Here is a 23606-nt window from a genome sequence, read left to right as displayed (position 1 = left end):
GCCGTAAGCCCTCCCGGAGCCTCTGCCCTACTGCTTGATGCGGATGTGTTCCACAGGAGCCAGCACTGCCCCGCTCTCAGCTGCTGTCCCACCACCTGCTTGTAGGACTAGGTTGCCGGCCAAAGTGACACACAATACGTTTAGCAAAACACACACCGCTGATTTTTCTCATTCTGAAAAAAGCTGACGTGCAAGGCCCCACACATCTGCTGTCTCTTGGTACAGGGACAGCAATAACATTTTATAAGAGCCGACAACAGTTGTGCTATGTTTGATGATGTTAACAGCTTCCATGAAGTCAGTCTGTGATCTGCAGGCAATTACAGACTCATTCAAGCCAATGGGTGTTAAGCAATTTGCAGCCAGACTGAATAGAGAAATCAAATTTGTCTTTGTATTATGATAGCTGGAAAGGAGAAGCCAGTGCCCAAGATGGTTTCTGATCACACTTGCCCTGGGACTCATTAAAAGCGTGTCGATATCTCAATACGGTTGCAGATCAAATTTAATTATTTTACATTAAAAGGGTACTTGGAATCCAAAATAAAATGTTTTATTGGAAATTACATGCTGTCCTAAAGAGAGTTATAGAAGCCACTTTGGAAACAATTTGCTAAGCTTCCAAATGAATTATCATCAGAAGATAGCAATGTAGATGCATTTCTACCCCACAGCAAGTGCTGCAGATGTACCAGTTCCTTCCTCTGCTGCCCCAGACAGCACTCAAATATATCTCAGCACTTGTCTGGTTGTTCCCAGCCAAGGGATAGTGCTTTTGTAATCCCAGCGGCAAAGACCTACCTAAGCCCACTGGCCCTTCCCAGGTTCTTTCCCATTCATCCACACTTCCACAGTTCTAGACTGAGATGCTGGATTGTGATGACCTAAAGGGGACAAAGGATCCTGATCAGAATTGTTTTCAGTGCTGTAAACAGAAGATAGACTCCAGAGGACATGTGAAATACCACATGATTATGCAGAGATGAGGCGGTCTACTCTCACTCTAATGTTTCTGAGAATATTTTTTCCCAAAACATGCTGGCTTTTCACTGCTGTGTGGGTTTTTCTGGGACACCTACTAAAATGCAAGGACTAATACCAGTTGTGTTTGTACACAAGAACATAAAGCTAATGCATGAATAACCAACTTGGAGATGGCTTCTTCTGGCCCTGTTACTCATTGCAAAGGCAGGCTTGGACATCCCAAGCATAGAAGCCACTTGCTGATATTGGCTTTTCTTCTGGTATTATCACAGAAACAGGATTTTGCTGACAAAAAACACATGAGAGGTAGATTGTGTTAAATAACCACCAGACCCCGTATCTTCGATACCTTTATAATAACCTGAGGAGGCCCTGAGCAATGATTAACAACTGAGGTAAAAGAGTGGCAGGAATAATGTATTTATCTCAGACAAATATTTACATTCTTATGAAACTAAAACCAGATGAATACTAATTGTCCATTATTACTTCTGGGCAGGCCTTCACAAAGATCTACATGGATTCAGTATATCCACTTCCCCTTGGGGTAACCCTCTCGGGAAGGGACCAGTTATCCCTATTGCAACACTTGTACCATTTTACTGAGTTTGCTGCCATATTACAACTTTCTAGCCTGACAGGAGGTCGAGTAACCAGAGTAGCACTTTGCTCCCAGACCCTTTTGCCTTCTGTAGAGAGGAGCTGCCTGAGGTGAGTGCTGATGGGGCCGCGGCTTTTCTTTTGAGGGGGACAGAGGAAGGACACAGGCATCTCCCCTCATCTCTAGACACCCGCAAGGACGGTCCGACAGACCTGGAGCCGCCGGTCTCAAACCATAAGGGCCAAGCAAGCCCAGATCCCCAGAGCCCGCCACCTCCCGACCGCGGGCGGCGGCCATGAGCAGCACCCCGCCTCTCCTCGCCCCACGCATGTGCCCTGGGCGGCGAGGAGCTGCCTACAACTCCCGACGCGCTTTGCAAAGCGGGGGTGGGTTTTCTTGGGGTTTTTTTTCTTTTTTTTCTTCTCCTCTCCCCTCCTCTCGGAGGGGGAAAGATGGGTGGGGAAAGCGAGAGCTCACGAAAGCGAGGCGAGGAGGAATCCCACAATACCAGGCGGGTTGCGAGCCCGGCGCTGCCGCTGTCTCTTTAATGCAAGAGGAAGCGATGCGGAGGGGTGGAAAATGGCAGAGTTGCAGATGTTGCTAGAGGAGGAAATCCCTTCTGGCAAGCGGGCTCTGCTCGAGAGCTATCAGAACCTCACTCGGGTCGCCGACTACTGCGAAAACAACTACATCCAGGTGAGGGGCGGCGAGGCAGCTCGCAGGGGTCGGCGGGGATCACTCGGCTGGCTCGGCTCCCTGGTGCGGGCGGTGGGGCCGGAGCCGCCTCCGGGGGAGCGGGGCGCCTGGCTGCCCCCGCCGCGGCTCCCCGCCCTGCAGCCGTTCCCCCGGGGTTTGCCTTTTCTTTCAACTTTTCTAGCCAAAAGACTGGGCTTCCCGCCCCGGAGGCGAAGGGAGGGGGTTATTATGTCAGTCCGGCTCAGAGGGTGTGTCTCTTCCCCCCCCCCTTTTTTTTTTCTTTTCCCTCTGTATGTATTTACTATGAGTCATGTCCCGGAGACCTCCCTGGGCCGGGTTGGGGGGGAGAGTGAGGTGTAAGGGCCGGCGAGCCCGTCCGTGCGGCCGGCTCAGAGCCGGTATCGCAGGTTTTCCCCTCGCTTCCCGGCGGCGCCGCTCCCTCCGGGGGCAGCCGGCGGCCCCCGGGGCGGCGGTTGGTGACGGTTGCTGAGGCGGCCAGCGCCGTTCCGCTCCACGCGCCCCCCTCCCCTCACGTGGAGCGCGGGTGCCGGCCGGCCCCTCCGCCCCGCTCCGCCAGAGCCGCGCTCCGCCAGAGCCGCGCCGGCAGCGCGGGGCCGCCATCCGCAGCGGCGCGGCGGGCGCCTGGGCAGCGGAAGGGGCCCCGCACACGCGTGACATCACGGAATTCAGTCATGGGGGGGGGTGGGGTGGTGGTGGTGTGTGGATCCGCGGTGGGAAACCGTGCGCTGGGTCCTCCTCGGCCGTGCGGCTCCCGGCGAGGCCGCCGCGTACTTGGCGCTGAGGGCTCGCGTCGCTGCAGGGAGCGGTTGGCGGGGGCAGGAAGCCGCCCGTGTGCAGGCGGTGGTGTGCGAGCGTGAGGTGGTGTTTCAAAATGGCAATCCGTGCCTCTCGCAGGCTTCGCCGTTCGAGCGCCCTACAACAATCGCGTCAGCCCGGGGCTCCGGTGCAGGAAGAGGCTCCGATCGTTGTAGCCGGTCTGCTCCAGTCGGTGTGGATTTTTTCCCCCCAGCCTGGCCTTGCTTTAGGTCTGTTTTCATGAAGCTGCCTGAAGCGCAATTTGCGATTAGCATTTTTCAGGATTTGAAGCGTATAAATCTCTAAGTCTGTATATGTGGTCATACTGATGTGGATCCACAACCGCTCAGAGATGCTGGAAATCAACTTTAGGTTTTTGTAAAAAAAAAAAAATAAATTGAAGGGGAAAAGCAAATAAACTCCACTTTATTCATTAGACATACAGTGAACTTGTTGAATCTAATACTAGGCTACCTGTGGTGAGTCTTTAATACAGGTTATTAAGTTCTTGGCATCTGTCATTGTGGTAAGTTGTCTTACTGTTTTTACCGATGGAGCAGTAAGTTCGGAAATATGGTTTTAATAAGATGAAGTGAAGTATTTTTTTAAATGAGGTACCTGGATTAAAACTGCTCTAACAAGCCACATTTTTTTTAAGATTTTTTTTTTTTTATGGTAGCATGAGTTGACGTGTATTTACTCTTCCTAGTTGTTTGCTCCACCCAAAGAAAGCTGCTGATATAAATGCTTCTAAGAGGCGAGGTTCATTTGGTTTTACTCATGGGAAATATGACAAATACATGAGTGTGGTAATTGCAGCACAAGTTTTGACCTGTCTCCTACTCCTGACTTTTCCCCTATGTCAGAAAGTTACAGAGAATCATCAGTTACATCATTTTTCTTTATAGAGTCCTAAAACTTGTATTTTCTTTCTTCAGGCAGACAAATCAGAAAACCCAACGCTTGAGCTAGTCCCCATCTGGTTATTTGGGATGGCTTTTATTTTTCTGTTTGCTTTGTTTGTGTGGGTTTTTTTTTTAATTTGGTAGCTCATTTTCACCTCAAGTATCAAGGTCAGCTGGATGTGGGATTGGTACTGTCAGTTTTATCTGTGTACAGCTGTGTTTATCCCTTCTGAAAGGAAGCTGGAGTTCTAAAATGCCTAATGAGGATGTGCACAGTAGCTTTGAAAAAAATTACACCTTGTCTTCTACATGCATTGTTAATTTACTATGTAAAAATGGTAAATATATAGTTACATTGTATACAGTTTTTTAAAATGTGTGATGGAGGTGGGGTTTTTTTAATCAGCACTTTATAGAAAGCCATCTGCTCTCCAGTTGGACTACTGAACAGATTATGCTTCCAGTGTCAGTGGTGGGGCCACTGCAGGATTAGGCAACATGACACAGGGCACTGGGTTACGAGATTTGGTTGTGTGTGTTGTGAGATGGGAAGAGAGGAAAGGAGAGGCTTAACCAACACTTAATGAGAAGTGTTTGTATGTAATGTAACCGAGCGTTTTATAGAACGGCGGGCAGGACAGAGAACCTGGCCCTGAAATGAGCATTAAAACAGCTAAGAAGTGTCTACACACTGAATCAGTTATGTGCTGCAGGATAAATTACAATCTGGCCTCTTTGAGTTTGGATAGCTTTGAATTTGGAGAGTTTTCCCTCTGTCTGTGGGAAAGGCAATCAGCTCCTTGGGAAAGCTTGCTGTGCACTGTCACCCACTCCGCAGTGTGCACTGAGTTCTAACAAGTTTGACCATTTTGAGCGCTGGTGCTAACAATTTGTAGTCATTTTAGTAGCACTCAGATATTTATTTGTAACTCATGATGTTCTCAGTCTTACTTTTTATGTTATTTGCTCACTTAAGCAGGACAGTAACTTCCCACCCCCGGTATCACTGTATTCAAGCTATATCTGTATTTTTGCATCTGAAAGCATATGATTTTTGTTTTGTCACTTTCACTTAATCTGGGAATAATTCCTGTAAAATTTAAGTCATGCTCTTTTGTTTGTTGGGTTTTTCTGTGGTTTGTTTTTTTGTGGGTTTTTTTTTGAAAATAACTATTGGCCTTCCATGTCTTTATGGATTCTTCAAAAAAAAAAAAAAGAGGGAGGGAAGAATGAAACAATCACCTGGATGTAACTTGGGTCCCTAACTGAAATTGTAGCTCTACTGAAGTAACTGTCCTTTTACTGAAGTATTTATGAAAGGCCACAGCATTTGTGACTCTCATGTTGAGAATCACTGTTCTTGTCCAAGTGGGACAAGGTTTCTTGCAAAGGCAAACTGTGAGTAAATCAGAGTTCCAGGCAGTAACACAGTTTGCACTCCAGACTATGTGTGTTCTGGTTATCTGGAAGGTTTATCTGCTAGGAGGGGAAAAGAATTTGGGACAAGCAAAGCAAATAAGTTTTTTTTATGGTTGCAGCCCTGGGGGGTGGGGATGGGAGAGTGACACAGAAGTACCAGAAAGGAAACCAAATGTGGAAGTAGTAATTGAAAGAAATTGTGATATTTTTGGTGGGGATTTTGGCTTTGACTGAAAGGAACAAGGCCTTATGAGTACATTACTATTTAATATATGACAAGATTTAAAATCTGCTATATTTCTGGTTGGAAGCTTCAGTGACAAACAGGTAGATTAGATTCCTATTTTCTTTTAGATTGGAGACTTATATTGTGAGCTTTTTAAGGACAGGTTTTGAATCTTGAATCTTTAAATGGAAGCATATTTTTGTCTCCTGAAGTAAGTGCTCTCAAGAAAAATGTCATTTCTCTATATTTAATATTTTCTAAATGCCGTTTCTGGCACTTTTTAGAATACTGGTATGATTCTGCTCTCTGCATCTCTGGAGATGTTTGCTTGTGAATTGGCATACATTTATGATGTACGGTGAGATTAAGTTAGGTGGGGATTGGTGAAACTGTCTTGTATTTATGTGACATCTATGAAGAAGTTTCACTTATTTCCATTGTGAGTTCCGGTACTTAATGCCTTCCCAAATCTTTTTGCCTAAGAATTAAATCTGGGACTAATCACTTTGAGTGTGTGTGTAACCGTGAAAGGTTATCTGAAAATCTGTAGCATGGAGCTGAAGATACTATTGAGGAATTGCATCAGGATTCTCAACAGAACTTTATCAGTACTGATACAGAAATGACATAGGGAGCTAAGGCACTTGCAATTCTAATTGTGATTATTCACCTGAAAATATTAACTTCTAGAGAGTTTTTCTAGCTAAAATTGAATTATTTTCTGTTTCTAATGAACTTATTTATAGTAACTAGCTTGCAAAGCACTAGAATGACAAGGAAACCAGCATTTCCAGTGTTACTGTGCTGATGACTTCCTTTTGAACAGCTTCAGTTGACTGGTGTGGCACAGAGAGGCCTCTCTGCTATAAAATACTGCTTACAACTCTCCCCTACTTTCTAAATCGGATGTTCTTACAGTCTTGTTTATGCATATACAGATACATAGTTTTCATCAGTCTCTTCTAAAACACTTGAGAAGAACCATTTGTAATTTTTTAGTTTTTTTAAAAGCTCAAATATAATTTTAATATGAGCATGAGAACTTTTGAAGGAATAGCTTGGAATATGTACTACTTGTATAAATTCTGATCTTGATGGTCTCTTGTAGGTAGATTTAGCAGCTTCAGAAAATAAATTGAAAGACCTTTTAAGGAAGTAAGTGCTGTGTTGCTTAAATGCGTGGGGTTTTTTTGTTGTTATGTTATTTCCTTCTGTAGTGTCCAACTGGTATGTGGAAACTGAACGGTGAGTTAACAAGCTATTCTGGGTAAAACAGACAAAAGCAGGGACGAGTTTCAGTTTGACTGCTGTTAAAAAACATGTAAAGTCTCTTTCCAGCTGGTAGAAAAAATGTGTAGGGTTGAGCAGAAGCGTTGCATGCAAGAAGTTTCACAAATCATTGTTAGCTTCCATTATACATGTAGGAGTGCTGTCTGACAGGTTTGATGTTCTCCACTGCCTATACAGTAGGTATTTCCTTTCCAATGCATGCTAACTTTATTCATTGTGTTTCTTTTTCCTTAGATGTTGATAACTGATCTGACACTTGGTTTCATTGCCTGTTGTATGGAAAGTAGCTTAACTCAGTTGAGTACAAAGAAGTTCACTCAGAACATCTAATTCAGGAGGTGACCTGCTTTTAAAAGGATAAACTTCTTACATTGTCACTAATACAAATCTTTTACGTGCTATGAGAACTTAAATGCTTTTATGTTGATAGGTTAATTAGCTTGTATTAGCGTAAATGGTGACTTATGTTTTCCTTTTTTCCCCCCTCCTGGTTTCATTGCTAAAGTTGAAACATTTTACAAAAACAGCAAGTTGAGCTAGTTCACTTTCTGTAGCACCAAAGTATGATTAGAGAGCTTGAAAGCAGTAAGATAAAATATAGCTGTACCATATACTGTCTTTTGTAGGCTTAAATTGTATTCTTCAAGAAAAGCTGTTAGCTTATACTTTAAACTCTATTTTGGGGGGGGTTTAGGGGTTTTTTTAAGGTAGTTTAAGCAAATGTTTGCCATCAGTATAAAAAGCACTAGCTTTTCTGTGTGTGGGTGGTTTTTTTGGGGTGGGGTGTTTTTTTAAATAATAATTTGGGTACAGGTTGGTGGGCTAGGCTTGTTGCTTTTCTGTGCCTTGTATACAGATTCTGTTCCAGTGTGGTGATTGTGTTTTGGAAAATACAACTGTATATTTAGCCTGAAAGTGGCTATAAGACAATAATGCAACTTCACTGAATCAGCAAACGATTACCCTGCATACACAGGAAACAGGTCCTAGAATGCTGTGTTGTGTCCCAAGGAGGCAGATGATAGGAGAGCAGCTCTTCAAATTTTCAGCTGTTTCCATTAATTTTGATACATTTGGTTTAGGAAGCCAGGAAGATGTCAGCTGCTCTTCCTGCTCCATTTCTCATTAGTATTTCAGTAGATGATTGTGTCAGCACCTTGCCTCCTTAATTAGGCAGAGTGGATTGTGATAAGCTTTTACAGGTGTGTACTGCTTCTCCTGCATTGGAGGCACTGTCTGGTCCCTTTGCTTTGCAAGAAGGAAGAAGCTTGCAGGTTGTGTGTTGTCAGTGTATGTTAAGAGTGATCCTTGCTCTCTGTGCTGCTGTTGCTGGTTCCCAGCCCTGTGGAATTGTTGGAAGGGAGAAAGAAGATGTGTAATAGAGATAACTGTCTAATACTTACCTTCATCTGGATCTCTGGGAGCTTCTTGGAGGAAATAGCTCTTACAATAAAGAGAAAAAAAAGAGGCCTTGAGGAGGGCTTATAAAGTGGATCACACTGTTATGAATGTAAGCATATGGGAGCAGGCTGTGTACAAGTAGGAAGCATTCTACCTCTGAGGGCAAAGTCCCTATTTAGTATCTGTGCTGCTGATCTAAGTTCAGTAAATAAAACCCCAAACTCTGAAAGAAAAAAAACCAACACCCTGATGCAGCTTCTCAATATCTTTTAGTATTTTGAGCTGTCTTCATTTTATGGAAACATAAATGGAGGCATAGAATTTATAACTGACTTGTGGAAGGTCACACAGGGACATGTTGTCAGATTTGGGAACAGAACCTGATTGTTTGGACTTCCAGTGCTGTGCACAAGGGTTCCCCCCACCCCTTTCCAAATTGCCTCTGTCATGCCTTTTGCTGTGTTGTAGCATGTATTTGCAGAGACACAGAGACAGTGTCCACACAGGCAGTGCAGTGAATCCCTTGGGAAAATATGCACCTGAAACCATCGTTGAAGTCATTAGCAGCAATTACTTTTTAAGAGTTTTACACACACGCTCCTGTAAGAGCCTTGAAATTCTTATTTTTGGCTTTACAAATTTCTGGAGTTACATAATGCTCACAGCATTGTCTGTCTGCACGTTGGTGGGTCTCTCTGTCTTGGCGGAGGCAGTAGAAGATACCACTTTCTTTCTCGCTAGTGAAAGCATTCTGTGTTTGACAGTTCTGGTGACTGGAATCTTACTTATCTGCAGAACAACAAGGCGGCAGCTGTGTGGATGAAAGTGTCAGTTTTGTGTAGCAGGACATCCTTGAGGAATAAGAGGGTGTCTTGCTCTCTGTGCCTATGTTCAGTCCTTAATTAGCAACTTGGAATCAAAAAGAGCATGGTGTGGTTTTTATTTGTTGTTACTTCATAGGAAATTGTGGGCCCTGAGTTACTCAGTGTCCAGGCTTGTTTGTAATTACCCGAGTGTTCTTGTTCTCTTTAATATTTGTGTTACCCAGAGCAATGTTCCTCTGATGCTATGCTTTCCACCACTCACTCCCCAACACCTCCCCGCCCCCCCCCCCCCCGCCACTCTGCACTGTCCCTGTCCCGCCCCACAAAAAGTAAATAAAATGTAAGCACTGGTGACAGAGGCAATTTGGCTTGGTCATGGCAATCCTCCCTTCCCTCCACCAGTAAGTAAAGGGAAGTAGCAGCTGAATTTGTAATGGTAGATAACGTGCCTCAATGAGGTTCCTCCCTTTTCCTGACCTTGCTGGTGAAGCAGCTGCGGTAGACAGAGACTTGATGTCTCCTGTGGGTTGTAGAAATAACCCTTTGCAGCTGGAAACTTGCACAGAGCCCTCAGGGGCCCAAGACCAGAATGCTGTGGGGAATAGGTCATGGTGTGCTCCTGAACAGAGCTTGGTGAGCGAGATGGCCTCTGCAGGTGTCTTTCCTCCTTCACCTCTGGTCTGTCAGATGCCCTTCTGACTGCGCTGGAGGGGCTCAGTCAAGTGGTTCATGGGCTTCGGGCCAAATAGTGAAATAAAAGATACAGCACTTGTAACAGGTAGGCTTTTTGAGGAATCCATTTATTGTACCGCAGATGAAAGCAGGACTCATCCCCTTGGTATTACAGGGAATGCCTGTTATTCCTTGTGTTAATTAACAAGTGTAGGTGCCACCTTTGTTTAAAACTATGCAAATAGTGTTGCTCATTACTTAGGCAGGCTCTTAATGCTGTTAACAGGAGCCACATATGCTTCTCAGAGCATGTATTTGTTGCTATGATGCTGGTATTTTAGAAGAATGGGGAGGTGACATGGGGACCCTACAGGAGAATTTCAGCTTGGAGTGAAACACGAATGCAGACTTTTCAGATACAGCTTGTAAAATTCAACAGTCTGTATTAACATGAAATGAAATTGGTAGCCAACCTGCTGGCTAAGCTGACAAAACAAACTCCTTTTACTTGGAAGGAGACTGACTGGGGGAGTTTATTTTTAAATAATATTCTTGTCAAAGATTCCAGATCAGGTATGTTTATTTGGTGAGTGCTGGGTTTGGCAATCTGGAAAAGGCTCTGAAATTCAAAACTTCTCTTGGTTTGGGCCTTTCCCATGATAAAGTCTTTTCCTAACTGCTGCAGGTGATGTGTGCTGTACTGAGTCTTCTGCCATGGTGGAATACTCTAAAAGAAGAGTAAAGGTTTGCTCTTCTGTAGTGAATTACATCTTTATGTTAAGATTTAGCAGTTATATTTGTGATAGTCTTCCCTGCCTCTCCAAAGAGCCCAAAGTAATCAACTCTGCATATTCTTTCTACAGCAGAAGTTAAAGAGCAAGTGAGCTGCTCTGCATGAAAGGAGGCTCTGTGCCATAGTGATGAACAGTGGAAGAAATCTTTGGGAAGAGTTTTCCTAATTTTATTGTAACATTAGACAAGTAGGAGTAAAAAGTGGTACTGTTCCTACATTTGTTAGTAAAGCAGGAAGGTTTCTCAGAACTTGGGCAGAGGAGGCTAACTAAAACACATGCTGGTTTGACATCTTTAGAGTTGAACATAATGTTCTTACTGGGTGGTCTTAGGGTTATAAATAGTTCCAAGGAAAAAAACCTGAGGATTGTTTACTACTGAAAGCATAAAAATTCTTTTATATTCTTGGAAAAAAAAAGTGTAGACTCTGCTGGCTACTTTTGCACCAGTGTTTCACAAGATGATGTTTTTTGTAAGCTGTACTTTCAGTCAAGCATGGTTTATTTTGTTGGCTTTTTTTCCCCAGCTAATATTTCACCAGATGCATATTTTCACTTTCATCCTCTGATTTTCTTGTACTTTGGGATCAGCAAATCTACCAACCAGTGTTTGTCCTGCAGCAATTATCATTTGAGCATCTTATTTCACTTTATTGTAGCAGGTGTGCTACAAATTAATACTTGAACTGTGGTCCTCAAGCAATAGTTCTGTTTCTGGAGCCTAAAGTGAGAAAATACCTACGTAAAACAAATAGACAAGAGAAGAACAAGGTGTCCAGGCAGTTGCATCAGACTACTGCAGTAGCATCTAAGTTGCAGAATGCAATGCCTTGGCTTGTCTTTTCACATTTGTACACCTAGTAGTGTGTTAGTTGCTACCATGTCACTAAACGCTGCTAGTGATGACATTTCTCTCTTTCCACATGCTTCTTGTAGCTTGTGGTCTTAATGTGGATTTGTTGATTTCCCTTTCACTGTTGAAGTCTCCTGTTTGTTGCTTCCAGCTGTTTCCTAGACCTTTTGTGTCTCTCGCTTCTCCCATTACCAAATACTGTCTCTTTTGCTGCTGTTGATGCAAGAGTGCTCACATCACAGCATCTGCCTCAGAACCAGACTCATCTGCTTGTTCTCCACTGACTTTCAGTCTCATTTCAGATCTCATCTGAAAATGTCTTCTCCCATGCCTATTTCTTTTAATTAATCTTTCTATTATTTAACTGCATATTTTACTTGCCTTACAACTTAAATTATATGGCTGTCTTCTGTGATAACTTTCAGACAAACAGCTTCTACTGGATGAGTTTGGATAATCTGAAACCTGCAGCTGCTGAAGGCATTTATGTACCCTTCATTTCTAAGATTGTCTTTATTGGCACAGAGTTGAGGCTAAGGCCTTGGCTGTGGAGTGGCCTGTAACCACTTAGGGAAGCTGTGATGAGCAGGATACAGAGGAAACAGCAGGAAGCTGGGGAGATGCAGTATGCAATGGGACTGATGTGATTCTGTCTTCTAGTAACATTCTTAGGAGGCCTCTCAGATAGATGTGGCCAGGCCTCTCCTTTATAAGACATGTGTCTTGATCATGAAGCCAGTCCTCTTTTTTTTACTCTGAGACCAAGGAGTGGAAAGGGCTTTATAAAATATCTCTGCTTGAAGGGCTTTGGATCCCTTATCAGTGAGGGAAAGGTGGATGTGTTGAGGGAATGATGTTCTGTTAGCATACGTTGGTGGGAGTGTATCCACAAAGTAGAGCTGGACCTGATCCTGAAGGGTTTTTATCAGATGTGATTATAGTCTCCAGGGTTCCCACTGTGAGGCCTTGTGGCAGGTGGCTTGGATGATGCTTCAGTCTAGTCCAGAGAGTATTGGACTAACAAATAGAGATATGATGGATCAATGCACTTATGTTGACAAGGTCCGTGGAGACCTGTATGGGGATTGTTCGGCTTTTGATTTGCTGGCTGACTTGCCAGGTTTTTAAATCTCTGGGAGGAGCTACTGTTTCTGTGATGCAAACTCCTGTCTTTTAGCTGTGTTAGATAAAATGCATGTCTGGTTTGGAAGCACTTGGCTCTACAAGGGCTCTCTTCAAATACTGTGGGTGTGTTTCCTGCTGCAGTGTACTGAATCTTCTCCTAGCACTGAGTGATCTGTTTGCTGCAGTAGTCCTGAGACTTGTCTGGGAGCGTTGTGATTACATGTGGTCTTATTTACAAAAATCTGTTGGTATTTAAATTCCAAGGTGTCTTTAGCTTGAATGTTAGAGAAAAGTGGTGTTGCTATAGATGCAATTGAAGCTAGGATTCATAGAAGGCGTACTTTTTAAGAAGTCTTCTATCACTTGAGTAGTGGATGTGTCATTTCCAGATTCGTACTTCATTCCTCTTCAGCAGTCTGTCCATTAAACCTATGGAGAAGGATAACAATGGAAAGGTTTCTAGCGCACATTCCCTCTTTGGAAGCCTACTACATATGAACAGGAACCGTAAAATTGGCTCCTGTTGGTAATCTGCAGTGAATTTTGACCATTTAGAGACAGAGGGAGATACCTGTTTTAATTATGAGAGGGGCTAGTTCACTGGGGATAGGAGCCAAGTATGCAGGGATGTGGTACATGTGGGCAGCTACTCCTCTGCTGAGGGGAGAAGTTGCTGGTTTTGGTCCTGAATGTAGAACATGGGGATTTGAGCATGTTCCTTGGGCTTGGAAAGGGCTGAAGAATTAGTAAATTATGTTGAATAATTCTCTGCCTTGCTGAAAATGGGAATGGTTTGAAGGCTGATTGAAAAGCAAGTCAAGGGTCCTGAGCAACTCTAAAAAAGGCACAGGAGGAATGAGGGAGAGTGTGTACCCATCCTTTCAGGGTGCCTCCCTTCAGGCACTCTCTTGCTGACTGTGGTGTGGTAGGAGGACAGCATTAAAAGCAAATACTGTTACTGTTTGCTTCCTGCCTACAGCCGACAGCTAGAGAGGTAGCTTTAGTCTTTTCCCAGATGGCTGTAAAGGGTTACTGCAGCAGTACCGGCAGTGGGGGAGTATGAACTGGAACAGGTACTTACTGGCTGTCTAACATCCCATGAGGCCTGTGGGAATGAACGTGGGGAATACTATGAGTCATGCTTGTCAGTCTCATAAAGCAGGAGTCTTTTTAAAATTGGCCTTAGAGGGGAAGAGGTGTTTAATGGAGCAGTTGTGAAGGAGTTATGCAAATAGAGACCATAAATAATGAGCAAAAGATACTCATTTAAGCTTCCTGCCTCCTCAGAAAATGACTAAATGCAGCCTAACCACTGTGAAAGTTAAGAGAAAACCATCATTAAGTATAATCAGTGCAAAAATTTGGCCATTCATCATAATAAGAAAATTCTTTTTTTGTGACTAGGAAAATGAATTTCTGTAGTTGAACATAAAAGGTTGGGGTTTTTTCTTTCCAATTTCCTTTAAAAAAATGACAAGGTGGGAAGCTGAAATGCAGTTCCTCTTGTAACAGCTGGTAAGAAGGGGAGGTGGTAAAAAGACCAATCTCCAGTTCTGCTTTGGATATATCTTCAGTATTTAGACTGGTTTTGTATAAAATCTTTTGTCTTCCATTCCCCTATTCATGCAGGATTTTATTTACATGAAAGTACTGTATGTTCTTTGGTAAAATTGAGAGCATGTTTTTAGGGTGTAACTGCTTTTTGCTACCAACACAGCCACTTTCTTGGTGTTTTAAGTTAAAGTGTTTCAAACAGAGCTTATGAAATGCTGTTGTTTCAGTCCTGGGCTTGCTTGCATCCGCTCGCATCATGGTAGGAGTCTTATCTCTGATAGCTAGCCTTGCCAGCAGACTTAATTGGCATAAAATTTGCTTGCACTACTACTTCTGCCTCTCTTACAGCATAGAGAGGCCATCCCAGGCTTTGAAGCTGTTGGATATGCCAGGTATGCTGTCCCACATAGTGCTCCATGGTTGTGCGTGGCCTCCCTTGTGTTTTAACTAAACAGGGGCAAGCGCTGAGCTTCCTCTGAGGCACATCAATTTGCAGATAGACAGCAGTGTGGGCATGGGTGGATATGCATCTGCAGCTGATGTGTTCCTGTTGTGAAAGTGCTGTTTCTATGAACACAGCTCCATTGTGGCTGTAATAAAGCCACTCATCTGTCAAGCTGATTACAGATGAGATAGTAGCAAGGTGTCCTGGTGGCCCTACTGCAACTGCTGAAATAGAATAGGTTGTGTTACTACTAGAGGGGGAGGGGGGTATGGGGAGCAATGCGGATGTGACTATTTTATACATCTGGTTTTATGGAACTGCAAGCACAGCTGTCACTTGTATGACTCTCTGCACTTCCTGCATCTGCCTAAAGCTCCCTCCTCTGCATTGTACATGAAGGGGAAGCAGTCTTCAAAGCCATGTGAAGGAACAGCTTCAAAATATCAGTGGATCCTTAACATGAGTTAGAAAACTTAGCTGTAATTGTGTCTGCCAGAGGCATTGCAGCTGTATTTCTAGGAAAAGTTACTCACTTGAACTACTGCTGTGCTAACACCACAGTAATTCTCTCTCCAAGGACTTACTTGAAAAAAAAAAACCCCAAAACAACACCCTCACTCCTGAATTTAACTATTTCTGATTGAATAACTTGCTTTCTGTCTTGTGTGGGTTTTCTGTAAGTTAAGTTTTATCAGATGCTAAATGTGGACGCTACCATATTTCTTTAATTTTTCTTACCTACTGTCCATCTCTCTCTGGGTAACAAAACAATGGCATGTTACTGAATCACCATTCCTCTCTCTTCCTTCTTTTCTCCTTTCTCCTAAGCCATGTGTTTTATTCTTTAGTGTGCATTTGTGGGGTTGGTATTTTTTGTTTTTGAGCAAAAATCCTCCTTGCTGCAATTGAAGTAATCCAGTATTGAAATGAGTTTATGTACATAAAGTTTTGGAATGCTGTTGTTAACAATAGGCACAAATTTTAACATAAGTAATTCTTCAAAAAGAAACTGGGTGTAGTGCATACATGACTATCAGATAAAAATCCTACAGTAAGATCCACAAGTACATAAAAGCCTAAGCAACATTAGCAGCTTTTATGTGATCTGGTTGAAATATACTAGGGCCACAAAGATGACTAAGAGCCTGGAGCATCTCCCCTCTGAGGAAAGGCTGATTGAACTGGGGGGCTGTTCAGCCTTGAGAAAAGAAGACTAAGAGGGGATCTTATTAACGTTTATAAATATCTGAAGTGTGGGAGATGGGGGGGGAATAGACAGCCCCTTTTCAGTGGTCTGTGGAGACAGGACAAGGGGCAATGGCCTCAAGTTGGAGCATAGGAATTCCGCACCAACATGCAGAAGAACTTTTACACAGTGAGGGTGACAGAGCACTGGGACAGGCTGCCCAGGGAGGTGGTGGAGTCTCCTTCTCTGGAGATATTCAAGACCTGTCTGGACACCTGTCTGTGCAGTATGTCCTAAGGAACCTGCTTTGGCAGGGGGGTTGGACCCGATGATCTCTTGGGGTCCCTTCCAACCCCTATGATTCTATGAAACTGTGATTTCCTCCACTTAGGTGCAAGTTTTTGTAAAAACAATCAGTCCTTGTGTTGCAGTCCATTACTTTATTACCATGAGATCACTGTATAGCTTTTCTGTGTGAGAGTGTGCCTCGTGCTGGAAATCAAGCTGCTACAAAACTGGGGATCCACTGGTTTCTGGTCTTAGCATGTTGCACTGCTGTTGTGAGGTATTTGCAAGCCCTTGGATGGTTTTCTGATGGAGTGAGTATATTGATCTTCTAGGCACTAAATAGTCAGCAGTATAGCGCTACAAAGCATAAGAAGAGAATTTGACCCTGTAAAGGCCCTTGTTTTCTTCTTTGTTTTAAAAATACTGTGATGTTTGGGAACTGCCTGAACTGTAAAATCTGGGCAGCGGCTCTGTGTCTAAAGTGATCTTTCTTGAGCACAAGAACTCTTTCTGAATTAGGAACGCTTGCAGCCCAGGCATTTGCTGAATGTCAGAAGGCCTATGTAACTCTTGGCTCCATATTCTAGTGCTTCGAGATTCTTCCTGGAGCTGGACAGGCCAGCTAATGACTTTCCATGCTCTCCTTCCTCAGTTCCCTCCCCACTTAACTCTCCTGTGATGTCTGACATCTCCATGTAGAGAAACCTGTTGGGTGCAGAGCTTAGCTTTAAGCCTGCTTGCTTTTGGACCAACCCTTTTGCAGGTGTTGATGTGCTTAGCTGCCTTGCAAACAGCAGTTGAGATCACCCTGTTGTATGAGTTCAGAGCACTGTTGATCTATAATTTGTGATACCAGGATATGCTGAGGTGACACTGCAGTTTGATCCTTTGTATGCTAAATCTTGTTGGTTTAACCTTGCTTGCTCAATCCTGTCTGATATGATTCCAGGCCTGAAGAGAGAGTTGGGAAAGAAAGGTAGTCTTGGAAGCTCACCTGTATTGAGTTTTAGCATGTTACTTGTCTTCAAATGTAGATTTATTGCAGTATTCAGGGCTTATTCCTTCAGTTTGATTTGTCAAAACTGAGATACGATCTTTTGACTGTGTGAACACTCAGCAGTCCTTGAGAGTAAATTGAAGAGGTAAATAAAAGCCATAGAAGGAATTATTGTTATCAATACTATGAAAAGAAACTCTTCCACACAGCACAAGCTTTGTCCCCAAATAGGTACTCTGAGCTGTCTTGATTCAAAGACTTGTACGGTGTGGAAATCAGTGAAGTTCCAATATTTCACTCCAGTTAGGTTCCGTGTTACTGCCACTGTATTACAAAGAGGATCTTAAGGCAATTAATAAAGTGTCTCCTTCCTATTTCCACAAAAAAAAAGGAAGAGTAAGTCTTGGACGTATCAGTGAGCATGTCCTTGCTAGATGAGCTAAAATTTGTGGGTAGCTGCTGGCACTTCAGAAAGTAAACAGAAGGCCATTCTAATTTCAAGCCCTGTTACAAGCTGAAAATGAAAGATCAATATTTGAGAGGCAGTATATAAGGAAACAAATGGAATGTAAGTTCTCTAATTCCCTATTATCTGCTGTCTAGTGTGCTGAAATAATCGTACACTCTGAAGACTTGGGTAGCTTTCTTAGTGCTGAAGGAGGAAGGCTGCTGTGGAAGTATCAAGGGTTTCTTTTCCTGGCTGATAGTCCAAGGGTGGCATTAGTCTGTATTTGGAGTTCTGTCTGATGTCAGAGCCTGCTTTGTCAGCTCTGAAGAATTTTGTGGTTTTAATGTCATAAGGCAAATCATAGGCACTTCAAGGAAGTTAAAAACGTAATTTTGAAGCAACTGTATGTGCTAATATTGTGCCATGTGTTACAGAAAGGGAAGATAACACTTTCTGTCCTGGAGTTTGTGTTGTCTAAACAGTGTTAAACACAGAAAAGAAGACTCAGACCAAATTTCTTAAGCTTGCTGCGTATGCAGTCTTGGGAGTCTTACTAACTCAGTGTACAAGGGATGTGTCAAAAGGACACATGGGCATGTCTGCTTCTGTCATTTTAGTTGTGTTGCATGCTATTTTTGGTGTATACACAGACTGTACCAACCAACATTACCAAAGGATTGTGCCAACATATATGTTTACTATGACATCTCCTCTATTGGATTTGGCAGGAGAATTAAAAACTGCACTTTCAACAATATTTATATATGTATTTTGTTTTTAATAAGGGAGTGGTTTAGTCTAAAGCCAACATGAACGCTGTTTGCTGCATTGGGCAGAAAATGCTGCTAACAGAGCAGCTGGCACATATCTTCCCAGGCTCCATCTGTCAGTCGGCATTGCTTTGTAAATCGCTCTCCTATTGGATAGATTCATTTCTTGCAATAATATTCACAGCCTGGATTAAAATGGAGTTCCAAGGTTGGGTTTTTTAATTTATTTAATGTTTAGTTTGGGTTTTTTAAAATGTGGTTTTGTATGCTACTTCTGCCCTCCTTTACGGACCTATTAAAGTCTGTGTCAACGTTGTGAATGTCACATCCTCTGGATTTGTCTTCGCTTAAGTAGAAAACACATATGAGAGTAAGGTGGTTATTGGAAGCTTAATCTCAGACATGGTTCTCTACTGTGTATAAACAGGTCAGAGTGGGCTACAATCTCATGATAACCTGTATAAATGTGTCATAGAAAGTGAAACACTTTTTTTAAAGAAACATCAATATACACATTTGTCTTGTATTTTTTATTCTTGGACTTGGACACTTTTATCACTGTGAGTTGTATATGTGTATTTATGTAATATAAGCATGTCCCTTGAACTGTCCTTTGGAAGAAAGTTAATGGGAGTTAAAAATTTTCTCCCTGTACCTTCCCCAAAAGACATAGTGATTAGAAAAATTGAAACTCTTCTTTTTATAGTTAATCAATGGAATAAAAAGCAACTTTCAAGTGAAAGAAGATCTGCAAGGACACAGGCAGATTGGCTAAATTGGTCTCGGCCCATAGAAATGCTAATTTGCTATCAAGGCTATTCAGGACTGGTCAGGGGAATATTATTGATGGAAATGAAGGATTTGCTTCTAGCTGACTGTCTAGCATGTATGGGATTTGGGGGAAGGGCCTGTCTGACACAGAGCTTGTGAATTACAGTCAGTGCTTGTTACACTGTCTTACATGTTTATCAAACTGCAATAATTTGGCATGTGTCTTGATCCTTCAGATGGAATAGCTGGCTAGTCAATGATTTTTGTCAAGGTAGTGTTTCTAAAAAGGAAAGGTGAAATCTTGCTTGTGGACTGTGGTGTGGTTGTTGCTGTGGTGGTGATCACCTTATCTGGTACCTTGAATAAATACCAGTTTTATTGTGCAAGGTCTTTTACCTGGAGAGAAGAGATTTCAAGTTCTACCAGTTCCTCGTCGTTTTGTATAGATGAGTTACTACATCTTATCTTGTTGAAACTCAACAGACATAGTATTATTTCATACCAGTGGGCCTTTTTGTTGTGGATGCTGGAAGGAAGCTTGCTTGAGTTGAATTGCAGATCTAGCCTGGCTGTTGTGTGTTGAGGACTTCTGCCTCGGATGGGGGAGAATTACTGTTTACTGGATGGACACGAAAGAATTTCATCATCCTGGTTTTAATTTTGGGGTTACTGTACAGAGATGGATCATGGGTTTTGGAACTGTTCTGCGTGGTTAGGTATCCTTCTGTGCTCCTCGGTCTTTAAATCCCCTTGTGCTCCTGGAACAGACAGTTATTTCAGTAATTGAGAGTTTTGATACTTCTGTTTGACATCACTTCTCACTATGTGTAGAAGGAGGTGTGTTGGATATAGCCGGTTCTGTTTCTTGTTTCTACTGCCAGCAAAGGATTGACTGCTAGTCCCCTGGAGAGAGAAGGTCTTGGACTGGAGGTGGACATGTTCAGTGACTGCAAGATGTTGCTATTAATAGCTTGCAAGCTATTGGGCAATAAAATCTTGAGCTTTCAATCTCCCACATAAATTCAGGAATGGTAGAAAGTACAACAAAATGACAAGTTATGGCAAATCACTGAAGTAAAACACAAACACTTTTCTACTGTGCATAATGTAATACTGATCTTTGTGATGCAGAATTTCAGTTGGGATTAGCCTGTGCTAATCTCAAACATGTTTTGGCTTCAGCTCCCCTTTGTATGGAGGTTGGGTTTGCCCTGGCATTTTATCAGGCTGTGCTTGTACTAAGTCCTTTCCTGTTCCTTGTGCCCATGTAAGTGCTTTCTCTTAAAGTTTTCTATGGTTGTATGTACTGATGATACTAATGATATGAGTGGCAAGCAACAAAAAGAATAAGAACACCAGTGATGACTGAATGTCTGGGATTTATTACGTTGAAGACAGACTGTAGATGAAGTGTACCAGTGACCCTTTGAAGTTTTATCTGTGGTGCTGTGGGAGGATGTCTCTTGTGCTGGTATATTTGGCAAAGGTTGAGCTTAAACTTCTGACCTAATCTCCTGATGGCTTGCTTCACTTTACAGTGGAATAACTGAGGTGCTGATCAGTAAGGGACAGTCTGTAACTTGTAGACAGGTAAACACCAGGCCTAGGTCAGCCCTGTGGATATTGGGAAACACTCAGTGCATCATCTGCCTGAAGTAAATGCTAGCCTAACACATTGCAGAGAGAATTTCTTCAAGGAAATTGCTGTATGATGTGAGCATAGTGAGCCTGTTCCAGGAGACAGCTGACACCTCTGATTCATACTCTGTCCTTATGGATGGCATACATAGTGCAAGAAATCCCTAGTTGTAACTTTTGAAGCCTTAGTTTTCATTGCTGCTCTGGAGTGATAGATGTCTCCTAAGAGAAACCCTGAATGTTCCCTTCTGAGTACCTGCTAGTAATAGCCACAGTCTGTTTAGATATCCATAGATGGCTCCTGGAAATTTTTAAGAATATAGAAACTTGTGGCACTTGCTGCAGTGACTTGCCATTTTGGCTTTCTTTTCTTGTTTATAACTGATATTCTGATGTAATAACTATCAGTAACAGCCAAAAAGTATACCATGATGCAGTATGTCTGCAAAGTAGTCTAATGAGCTTCATAAACTATGGATAAGGGGGAACCTGTATCCATGAGCTACCTGTTTCATTATGTAACCTCTCAGTTACTTGCAGCAATCTCTGGATTTATGGTTCTTCATATTCAAAATTAGTCTTTTGTCTCAGTAGGTAAACTTTATATAGTGTCTATGGCATATTTAAACCTTTGAAATGCATTATTGCAGCTTGGAAGAGAAGTATTGTTTAATATCTTCATTGACGACCTTGATGAGGGAATATCATCCACCCTCAGCAAGTACGCTGATGATACAAAGCTGGGAGGAGTGGCTGACACGCAGGACACTGCGCTGCCATCCAGCGAGACCTGGACAGGCTGGAGAGCTGGGCAGGGAGAAACCAGATGAAGTTCAACAAAAGCAAGTGTGAAGTCTTGCACCTGGGAAGGAACAACCGTTTGTATTAGTACAGGCTGGGGGGTGACCTGCTGGAGAAGAGCTCAGTGGAGAAGGACCTGGGGGTCCTGGTGGATGACAGGTTGGCCATGAGGCAGCAGTGTGCCCAGGTGGCTAAGAGAGCCAGTGGGATCCTGGGGTGCATCCAGAAGGAGTGTAGCCAGCAGGTCAAAGGAGGTGATCCTCCCCCTCTACTCTGCCCTGGTCAGGCCCCACCTGGAGTATTGTGTCCAGTTCTGGGCTCCTTGGTTTAAAAAGGACAGGGATCTCCTGGAGAGAGTCCAAAGAATGGCCACGAAGATGATTAAGGGCCTGGAGCATCTCCCCTATGAGGAAAGGCTGAGTAAGTTGGGACTGTTCAGCCTTGAGAAGAGAAGACTAAGGGGGGACCTAATTAAAATCTATAATTATCTGAAGCAGGGGATGCAGGGGGAATCAGCCAGCCCCTTTTCAGTGGTCTGTGGGGATAGGACAAGGGGCAATGACTGCAAGTTGGAGCACAGGAAGTTCTGCACCAACATGCGGAAAAACTTTTTCACAGGGAGGGTGAGGGAGCCCTGGGACAGGCTGCCCAGGGAGGTGGTGGAGTCTCCATCTCTGGAGATACTCAAGACTCGTCTGGACGCCTGTCTGAGTGATATGTCCTAGGGAGCTGCTCTGGCAGGGGGGTTGGACCCGATGGTCTCTCGAGGTCCCTTCCAACCCCTACAATTCTATGATTCTATGATACTTGGTCTAAGCTGAATGTACATTGTGAATAATTTGGAAATTCCCAAGCCTTTTGCCATTAGTAGTCAGAAGTGACTAACCTTTCAGACTAGCTTTGAGTTTTTGAAAGCGTTATTGGATCAGTAAAGCAGCTACTTCAAACTCATAGATGCATCTGGAAGGTCCCCATAATGTTACAAGCTCATGCGTTTAAGGAGGTTTGAGAGCTCCTGTTTTCTGAGTGGGCAAGCTGTTTTTCAGATGTATGTTCCTTCCATTTTGGAGTGTCCCCAGCTAGTTCTCTGGGATGTTAAGTACTGATATCTACAAGTCTCCAAGCTAGTGCCTGGACTTATGTCTTCACCATTCTATAAAAGTATTTCCAATTGACTTGGAAAATGAGGTGGTGTAGACTGTAGCTACCTTAAGCTATTAATGTCTTTTGGTATAGTTGCATCCTTAGAATACTGATTTGTGATGGCGATTACTACAATCAGTTGCCACGTGGATTTAGCAATCCTCATTTTCTCTGTAATCAATTAGTGAAAAGGGGAAGCTCTTTAAAAATACAACCAAGATGTAAACCTGAACAATTACCTCGTGTGTATTTGTGAAGCAAAAACAAGGTGTACTGCACTGTTGAATTCATTAAATGTGCATGAGCAATAATGCAGAGGCATATAAAACTGACTGTAAAGCTGTTTTTCCTGTAGCTTGATTGTTGGGAGTGATCAGGCCCTTGAACAGAATGCCAGGCATCTGAGCAGGTATTGGGCACTGAAAAATTAACAGCTCTGTTTAGCTTAGTGCTTATTTGACTGCTTTAGGGCACTGTCTGTTAGTAGTTTCTTGGATGGGTTTTTCTGTGTCTGCATTTGCACATATTCCAACAGCTGAGGATGAAAATTGTGGAGCAACACATGCCACATACTGAGGAGGCAAATTAATTTGATTCTGCTAGGGCAGCCTGTCTTGGTGTGTCTTGTGTGAGCTGCTTTCTGACCTTTGTCCTATGGAGCCAGTTCTGCAGGGGCATTTGTTTTACAGGGAGTTTCAAGCACAGTGGATGGAACCGAGGAAGAAGGAAAACAAAGGTCAGAGAGTAGGTAATGAGGGTATGGACCAGTGTGTTTGCAACCAAGTCTGGCTTCTGAAGATGCTCTGCAGTGTGAGGTTGATGTAATTTTTGGTGGAAGCTTGTATATGTAGTCATGTGCTGTGTGAGCTAGAAGATGGTGGGAATTAGCTGAGAGAGAAACCTGAAGGGGGGCAGATGGTTTAAACACTGCGCAGATCCCTTTGAGAGGATGTACCTATGTG

The 23606-nt window shown here is 43.1% G+C and overlaps 1 protein-coding gene across 1 annotated transcript in view; it reads left to right on the top strand.

The window, feature by feature from the left end:
* The first annotated feature begins 2138 nt into the window (after positions 1 to 2138).
* The window catches only part of ABI1 (abl interactor 1), an 80679-nt gene continuing 59211 nt past the window's right edge, over positions 2139 to 23606 (top strand). The window contains exon 1 of the mRNA XM_084260689.1: positions 2139 to 2281. Within this exon, the coding sequence (XP_084116815.1) occupies positions 2165 to 2281 (117 nt within the window). The 5' untranslated portion in view covers positions 2139 to 2164. The remainder of the gene's footprint in view (positions 2282 to 23606) is intronic.

Source organism: Gallinula chloropus (assembly GCF_964237585.1).
Source record: "Gallinula chloropus genome assembly, chromosome: 2".
Lineage (NCBI taxonomy): Eukaryota > Metazoa > Chordata > Aves > Gruiformes > Rallidae > Gallinula > Gallinula chloropus.
The sequence above is the reverse complement of the archived record's forward strand: the minus strand, read 5'-3'. Positions and strand labels throughout refer to the sequence as shown.